This window comes from Pyxicephalus adspersus, chromosome 4 (assembly GCF_032062135.1).
Source record: "Pyxicephalus adspersus chromosome 4, UCB_Pads_2.0, whole genome shotgun sequence".
NCBI lineage: Eukaryota > Metazoa > Chordata > Amphibia > Anura > Pyxicephalidae > Pyxicephalus > Pyxicephalus adspersus.
The window spans coordinates 135,992,046-136,001,573 of NC_092861.1; the positions used below are offsets into that span (position 1 = coordinate 135,992,046).

A 9,528-nucleotide genomic window follows, 5' to 3' on the forward strand; every position below is an offset into this window, starting at 1 on the left:
TATCATTTAAAGCACAAATGAACCTGCTGTATGGCTGCATTCACAGTAAAAAAAAAAAATTTTCAACCTTCCCTAGCTCTAATCAACAGTTTTAGTTCTCCAAGTAGTGGCTGTTAATTGGAGTAATGTACAGGTAATAGGGTTGTATGAATAATGGAAACAGACTACTAATATCTGAGCAGCCATCCATGACACTGCCAGCACAAGGTATTTAACCCTTCAGTGTATACACACCAGGATTTATATGGTTTTAAAAAGCTTCATATTTGGGACAAAATACATTTACCCATGCCACAAAAATTCCTAGAAGGCCTATACTTACATCTTTTTCCATGTAGTAGCCAACATCTGTAATGTCCACTTCATTAGGAAGTTTTGATGAATTCTGTTTTAGATCTATGTAGATTAGGTTTTCTTCAAACTGTGGAGAAAGCATCATTCACATTAGCCTTTTTAATTACAACTTCACCTAACAAAATATCTATTTGAAGAGTAACATGAATACACACAGACTGTTGCATTATATGCAACATTTAGAAAATGAAGCACCGACATGTGACCATTAAAAAGCAAGCTGGAAGCAGCATTATTTACTACAGCAGAGGATGCTAGAATAATCTTCACAACAAAGCACTACATAACCTGAAAACAGCAGACCTCGTAAGCAAAGCTTAGTTAGGTTTCTGATTAGGACATAGCACTGTTATGCTAGGTTATTGCAATGCAAAGAATAATGCATGCAGCACAACATATGGCAATGCATATAGTGTAGTACAATGTTGCTATGCACAAACATTGAGGAGTATTGATGTAGCACCGCAGTTTGGAAGTGTGCAGCAAGGATGTTAGGGAGCACAATTATAGTAAGCAAACCAAGAAACCAGTTTGCAAAATGCAAGGGCACCATATCACAAACTGATGTAGCATGCTTTACTGCATAGCAATAGATGAAAAAGTGGTCTTTGAAGATAAAAAAAAATCAAAATCAATGTTGGAGCGAGCAAAAGTGCATGTTTTCAGACACATGGCTGTAGTAAAATTAGCCTAGTTTGCAAGTTATTTTTTTTTTTTTACTGGTGGGGTCATTAACTATTTGTGCCCTACATACCAATTGAAAACCCTATAAGAAGGATACAAGACAATTAACCAAGAAGAGAAAGCAGCTTACCTCAATGTTGGAAATGTACTTTGCAGGCAGATTATACCTATTGGTAAGCAAGGTTCTCAGAGCCCTGTTGGAGTGAAAAAGCAGAATGATAAGTCTTCAGTCACTTCTGTGGAAAGCACATTAAGTATATTGAAGACTGTATTACTTACACATCAATGTCCTTATTATCCACATTATCAGTGTTGTCACGTTTAAGCTCAATGACCACCCAGCTGTAAAGGAAAAATTAAAAGGTTACAAAAAAGCCACACCACCCATGGAAACCCCAGAACATTTAGTATGAAATACAAGGAGGTAAAAACCTCCCCTTGCACTTACACCAATGGTTGTCCAATAAACCCATCCCCACAGTATTAGTTAAGCATACAATATCACACTGTAGTCAGAACTTAATTCACAATACTAGGACACAAACTGGGGTGACCTGGTACTCTGAAAACAGACTAAAATTATACAGCCAGGATTGGGAATGCCAAAGTTTTGCCCTACAGTCCCAATGATGCACTTGAATGGTCATTCAAAGCATTTTAATCCAAGATGGACACCAAAGCATTTCAAATAATGAGGCCAATATTTAAAAAAGAAAGAAAAGGAGAAAAACCCTCCTATAATACAAATGTGACCCTTTTAATAACTCACCTAAAATGTATGTAGCTCATTGAGCTATACTTTTTCTTATATAGGAAGCAAGGACGTGTACTATATAACAACCCCAAGGCTGGCACATTTCCATACAAGATGGCAATAACTTTCAAACTTTTAGCCCGGACATGTTGCCAGGATGGAAGTTTAAAGTTCCCATCTTAAATGTAAAACCTATACCCATCTCAAAATGTGGCTCTCAGACAATACTTACTATGTTCTAACCAGCTCTGAACACTTCCAGTTTTTGTCTCCCTTGTCGGTTCTTCTAACTCCAGCTGAGTTCACACACCAGCAAGTGTCTGTGTTGTTGCACTGTCTTGCTTTAAATGTTCCATTATCTTCACAGTCAGGATTATAAAGCCCATCATTATCAATTAAAGCATTTTGAGGCCTCGGTCTTCTTCCATCCTTGGTTCCAATGCTCTCCCTCTTCATCAACCAGCATTTGGGTACCACTAGAAAACACAGAGAATGTCAGAATGGATAGACAGCATGTCTAAAGAAAGTGGCGTGGAGTGCAGTTTTGAATCAGACATTCACTGTTAAGATTGTCTTCTAAAACTATATTGTTGTATGCCCACTTCACACAACTTGAAAGTCTTAACAAAACATACAAATGTTACCAGGTCAGTTAGGCTGGGGCCAATCAGCCTTTATGTATTTTATTTGACATTTCATATTCCATATACTTACATGCATTGCAGTTCACTGGTTTCTGTTCTGGACCAATAGTAAGGGTACATTTGCAATCCTGTGTATTTCCACCTGCTGCATCACACCTTGCAAATGAGAGTGTCCTACATTTGCAATCTAGGAGGAAAAGACAAAGGCAGAGATTAATAACCAGAATCACACAGGAATATGACTAGACGTTATAGACACTATACAAAGTAAACGACAAATGTGTATTAGATCTTGAAGCCGAACAGAAAAAAAAAAAGCTATGGCATATTTTTGGGCAATGCCAGTTCATTTTTTTAGGTTAAGCTTCATCCAAAATTTTTAACTGCTTCCTAAACGTCCAATAAACATGGTGTGGCTCACATGCATCAAATCCTCTTTGCAGTGTTTCCTCAAAGAGGCACATCCAATTACCCCAAAGATCCCCAAAATTGAAGAAGCTACATTCCAATGTGATGAACCTCAGAAAGCTGCTGTATGATCAGCAGAATTCAAACATTTATGCTATGGAGTTTCTCATCCTTAGTGTTCTCTCAAATTGTGCCATTCCCGTTACCTTGGCAAGAATAGATCCTGCCAATGTGAATTTTTTTTAGTAAGAGGTTTTAACCATTCCTAAAATAAAGGATGTTTGTATTTCTTCTTTCTCATCAAGAATACAGGAAACATGACTTTTCTAGCAGATCCTCACACATTCACCTGATGCTGTCCAAATTAAAACAACTATCTTGAATAGGGATAATTTTACATTGACCCAGGCCAGGCACATAACCATCACAAAGCATTATACTCACCAATAATGGCAGATTCCATGTTTTTTTTTTTTTTACAATGGGTGCCTTTAAAACCTGCCATTCTTTATAATACTGTATGCAATGACCTGATAAAAAAAAAAAATGGTGTTCCCCTATTAGAAATGGATTACCAGAGCATCCCACATACATATTTTACTTAGGAGTCTGGAATATGTTTGCCAGATCAGGACTGGTCATTCAGATTCTGAAGCCCAAAAGCCAGACCCATAACCTGACGGACACCTCCTATGTCCGATATATAAACCCCATACACCTGTCCCTTCACATACAGGTCAGCAGGGTCCATTTTACTCAAAGTCGCCCACTAAAACCAGATTGTGAGGTCATGATTGATACTAGGATTAAATCTTCCCATGCATGGAATGTATAGGTAATTGTATAACATCCCAGTGACATGACAGATACACAGAATGACCAATCAGAAAGGGGGTGCAGGGTCTTCTCCTCCTCCTGTGCCACTGTTTGTATTCATCTTTCATTTGCAACCCCTACTTATTGTACAGCGCTGTGCAATATGTTGGCGCTATATAAATCCTGTTTAATAAAAACATGAGAGCAGAGATGGAATGACACTGGGGTGGTGAGGCATGAAGTGATATTAGGAGTGGGGAATACCATTATAAAGGGACAGCAGATTTGTGTGAGGGAAGTTGGCATTGTAATAGTTTAGGGGGGTGAGATTACCATTGACAATTGGAAGTGGGGAAGGGTTGGCATGGGTAGGACACCAAGTAGTTATGGATGCAATGAGATGACATATTTGGAAAAGAGGGGGTTAAAATAGATGACCCTAAATAGTTGGGGCACCTAAATGACACCAGACAGGGGTGAGGCATGAACAAAGTTAGGGAATATGTAGAGAGTGGGAGGAGGCAGACAAACTTCTAAATACATAAAAGTTTCCACATTGCACGGAATGAGGAGCTTTAATCCAAACCAAACATTTCAGTCATTCTGAAAAGACAAAAGGCAATGGGTCCTGCAGGAAAATAGCTCCCAGGTGTTGCAGCCACTCCCTGCACACGTGACTCAGGTGTACACAGGGACATGCCCACCCTGAGGAGAAACTCGGCGCCATCTTGTCACAGAGCCGCACCTCACCCTCCACACCGGGCGGGAAGATGAACTCCACAATCACCCTGCTAAATGCAATGTATCTACTCAGCCCAAATTATAACAAAGGGAACCTTAGGACAAGAACTACAATGTATTAAATGAGTCCTATTAGCAGGTGCAACTTCATCCCCCCACATGTGACCGAATATAAACCCCTTACATCCGCTGTATAAACCCAAAGGTGACCCGACACCGAGTACTAATATACCCGTAATAAAGCAGTCCATATAACGGAATATAAAGTAACCCTGACCTCACAGCAGGTTGTATTCTTATCACATAACCTGTTAGCTTTGTGATACCGCACCCACACACATAAATCACCTTATCGCCAGATAACTTATCTCTGACTGGAAACAATGGCTTAATAACCTTACACACCGAGAGCCGCCCTGCAAAGTAATGGCCAGGATACCGACAGGGGAACAACAAGTGTCAGCATGCCTTGCCAGTGCCTGCAATCTGCTATATACAGGTGTTACACAGGTTTCAATGGCAGAAGCCAGTGAATACAATGTAGCAATATTAGTGATCACAGGGGGATACAATGTAGCAATCAGCTTCCGTGGGGCCCAATTTAAAATGGATAAGTGTTGAAAGTTTAGAGACCCCAGCCCACAGAGGGGGGCCACCCCAGCCCACAGAGGGGGGCCACCCCAGCCCACAGAGGGGGGCCACCCCAGCCCACAGAGGGGGGCCACCCCAGCCCACAGAGTATGAGTGAGTGCCTGTTGATACAATGTTGCAGTCTGAGCTTATGTAGATCTCACAATAAAATGAATCAGTAATTTGAAATTCATAGATCGCAGACTACAAAGGATCCTGAGCTGTCTGTAGATCGCACACTGCTGACATTTGTGGGTCCATCATCAAGGCACGAACAACTTGTATGGTTAGCAAAAAATCCCACACAGATCTATAAGCTAGTATTTAAAGATAACTAAGGGCAAGCTGGGAGTTGTACTACAAGCCTAAAAATCCCAACAGAAATAATAAACATTAATGTCATGAGCAGATATTTGGGGGAATGGTCACCCCACAGATCAGAGAACACTTACTTTGGCTCTGTACAATGGTGATAAAACAAAGCAGGGCAGCAGCCAAGCTCAGGATGATGGGATTCTTCATGGTGTTGCCTGTGAGGTCCTCCTGTAGGGATTGATCCCCCTGATCTGTAGTCCTCACCTAGGTCACTTCCTATTCCTCCTCCCTCTTTTCACCAGGTCAGACCGGTCGGACAGGTCCCTCCCTTATTCACAAACAAGGACGAAACTGGCTGGTAACCTCCTCTGGTTACACCTGGATACTGATCACCAACCCCCCGCCACCGAAACCGACACGGTGCAGATTGTGTAAGGGGGTGAGACTGCTGATTGACCCACAGACCCTCCAATAATCCAGAATTTGTCTTCAGAGATCTCCAGGTGGTTGTGCAGTGTGAACCTCTCTACCTGCTCCCACAGGACTTATATAGAAAGATGCAGTGACGTCACTCATTACCCAGCGAAACTCAGTGACTCACCTGGGGCAGGAAGGTGGGCAGTTACCTGGCTGTCTCATAGAGCTCCTGTGCTGTGTGACGTCATAACCACGCCCACCGAGAGGGAAACTACTGTCATTCCCTGGACACAGAAACTCAGCAAGTCTCAGTTTCTGCAATTTATGCAACTAACTACATGTGAAGTCCTAGGAATCCAAAGTGTGTGATCAACCTAACATGGATTCTCCTCTCCATACCCATATATACACCTGTGTATATTATACTATGAATTGTAAAGAATTGTCACCATTGGCTGGTTCATTACTTTCATGGATACATTTATTTTTTAAGTGGGAATTTCTAGAATTTAATTTGAGGAAAAATGATGAGCAAGTTTGCTGTTTTAGTAAGATTCTTATTTTAAGTATAAACTATACAGGTGTGACCCCAAGGTCATATATAGGTCACATGGATTGTCTAATTCTGTAACCATAGGTTACTCAATGCTGTCTGATTCTGTAACCATACATTACTCAATACTGTCTGATAGAGAAATACTACAAATGTGTGCAGATGGTGGCCCTGGAAGTTGGGCAGCCCTGCACATGTAGATGAATGCTCATTCTAGCAAACATTTGATATTACTAATAATCCTATTTTTTTTAAATGTTATTATGGTGAGTTTGAAAAGATGGGTTTAAGGACTCTTTTAATGTGTGGAATGTAGGAGCAAGCCTGAAAGGATGAGGAAGAGAATCCCAGGGAATTGAGGTGGTCCTAGAAAAGTCTTGAAGTCATTCATGTGACAAGGTTATGAGTGTGGAAGTCATTAGGTGTTCATTGGGGGAGTAAAGAGAGCAGCTAGGGGGGTATTAATGTATTAGGTTAGAGAGGTAAGTGGGACAAGAACTATGAGGGATTTAAAGGCAAACACAGAAGCTTATATCTTGAAGCTTACTGTTTATTGTATGTGAAATACAGCAACAACCTTTCTTGATGCGTTTCACATTGAAGAACAAAATGTTTCATGAGAGATCACCATTGATGTGTGTTAACCTGTAATATTTGAAAATAAATCACAGCAAGACTGTTAAGTTTCATTCTATCGGTTTTGTGGGTAATGTGTTTATTAATCTAACAACATGTACATAGCATATATTCCTCTATTGTTAAAATCATAGTATTATTGTAATCTAAACCTTTTTTAAATAGTTGATCTTGCAGACACATAATTCTGGTATTATTACATTGCATTTTACTATTCCAGCAGTAGGCAGTATGTGATGCGGATTGATGACATCACCTCTGTGTGTATAAAGCTTCGGTCATGGCTGTCAGGAACACCAAAGGCAGGGTGGGGCTCTAGAACTGACTATGGAAGACACATGGGCCCTGATTTAGTAAAGCTCTCCATGGCTGGAGAGGATACACTTTCAACAGTGGGGCTGGGTGATCCAGCAAACTTGGAATGGATCTGGTCCAGGATTCAAAATATTTGCTAAAAGCAAATGACTATGAAGAAATCCATTTCAGGTTTGCTGGATCACCCATCTTTACTGGTGAAAGTGTATTCTCTCTAAATACACTTAAATTAATAAATAAGGCCCATGGTGTCCTGTATCTCAAATATAAAGCTCATGGATGCAAACTGACCATGTCAGCACAAGTGTGCTTCTGTTCCGGTCATGGCCAGAATGAACAGGGACACAGCAGGAAGCGGCATTATTCCTGATGATTTCAAAGACAAAAAAAATGTTGTGTAAAATATAACATACTACTTTTAATTTTTAGCTTTATATTTACAGCACATCTTCAGCAAAAATTAAAGGATGCTGTCAGTTCCTGTAGAGTTCTTAGCTTATTACAGGAAATTAAACACTCACTGGATTTCTTTGCAGAATCACCAGGGTTTTTTTTATGGTTTTTCATGGAGGGATGTGCATGCATTGGGTATCTACGTAATAGGCTCTGCTTATAAAACAGGCAATCAGAAATTCTCTTAAAACATTCCTTCATGGGAAGTCCATATGGGTCAATGGCAGTAATTGATTCCCACCAGGAAATGTTTGAGGGAATGTCAGATTACCTTTTTTAATTTTTTAATTTTTGCACAGGCTTATGCTTCAAGTGCCCTACGTATCTGGCCAGATACCCTGTCATCAGTAAGTCAAAAAATGAATTGCTCATCTCTATGGATGTACATCAGGAAAGAGACATCACACTGCAATAATCCTTTCAGTCAAATGAGGTGCTCTGTATGTTTTTTTTATGCAAAGCTAACATAACCATGGACAGGTCTTTGGCAAATCGCCCTAATAATACGATGAAAAAATGCTGAAATGAGACCTCACATAACAGGAACATATTAGGTTCTCCTTTTGAATGTGTATCTGTGGGAGGAAGAGAAGAAGAGGAGGGAGGGAAAAGCCAGGCTTTTGAAGGGCAACCAGAGTCAAACTTAAAAACACAAAATTTTATTGTTCCAACCACATAATTTAAAAGATTAGGAGCTGTGTCTCTATAAATGAATCCTAGGCTAACATTTAACCACTAGTTTCGCAACAAAAAAAACAAAATAGTTTAGTATCATACTAGGTTAGCGATGGTGGTAAGGTGTCCCACCCGACGCGTTTCGCCCAAACCAGGCTTCCTCAGGGGTAAGGGGAGACCTTAGAATTTATAAAAATATACAGTATTAACAATCTATATATATGCATTGACTGAACATTAGACTGATGTTTACAATGAATCAATAAAGGAAAAAAAAATAAAAAAATAAACCAAACTGCATCAATTATTTAGAACAGTGGTCTTGGTGGTCCGCAGCTCTGTCCCTCATATGGAGACAGCCCACCCATTCTCCCATCGCAGGCTCAGACCTGCTTGCTAAACATCCTGGGGGGACAGTAGTGCAGGGCTGTGGAAACAACTTCTGTTGCATCTGCGCTACTGTCCGCCCCGGAATTTAGCAAGCAGGCCTGAGCCTCTGATGGGAGGGTGGGCAGGTTCTGGCATCATGACATCACTCTGGGGAAGTTTCATTCTTCTTTGAGTGACACGCGGCTCCCTGCACATGCCAAGTCAAAAAGGTTGTTGACCAGTGACTTAGAAGGTATTTGTCCAATGGGTCACCAAGACAGATAGTCAACTAGTATAAGAAGAGCACAGTTACCATATTTCTCTAATGACAAGTTTGCTTTAAGCAGAGGTTACCCTTCTTAAAAACTGGATGTCAAAATAATCAGTAGACCTTTAAAACAAAGTCATAACCAGACCCATCACCTACTTCTAGATTCTCCAGCCAATAAAGCTGCCTATTGCATTAGTAAGCCAATCAGGATGCTTGAGAGGCGGTATGTGATAGGGCAAAAATCAAAGATAAATGTACATATTTGCATAATAAAATGTATGTGTAGGCAGATCTAAAGGACTTAAAAAATTACTTTTAGGCTTATGGAACCCCTGCTACAATAATATATCACACTAGATTAGTGGTAGGTCAGTGGTAAGAATGCTTCTTACATTGCTGGCCATTGTGAAGAATGTCACCCTTAATAGCCCCAAAAGACTAAAAAAATAATTGGTGTCAGTTAAACTGACCTGAGAATTCTAATTGCTCATTC

At 40.3% G+C, this 9,528-nt stretch overlaps 1 protein-coding gene across 1 annotated transcript; it reads right to left on the minus strand.

Moving 5' to 3' along the window:
• Positions 1-322: 322 nt before the first annotated feature.
• On the minus strand, positions 323-5,893 carry EPCAM (epithelial cell adhesion molecule; the record flags this gene model as incomplete). Its single annotated transcript, XM_072409742.1, is given in 6 exon segments — positions 323-421; positions 1,169-1,232; positions 1,318-1,380; positions 2,025-2,268; positions 2,507-2,623; positions 5,484-5,893. Coding segments are annotated over 6 exon segments (657 nt in total), but the record flags the coding sequence as incomplete, so codon positions are not given.
• Between the last annotated feature and the right edge of the window lie 3,635 nt (positions 5,894-9,528).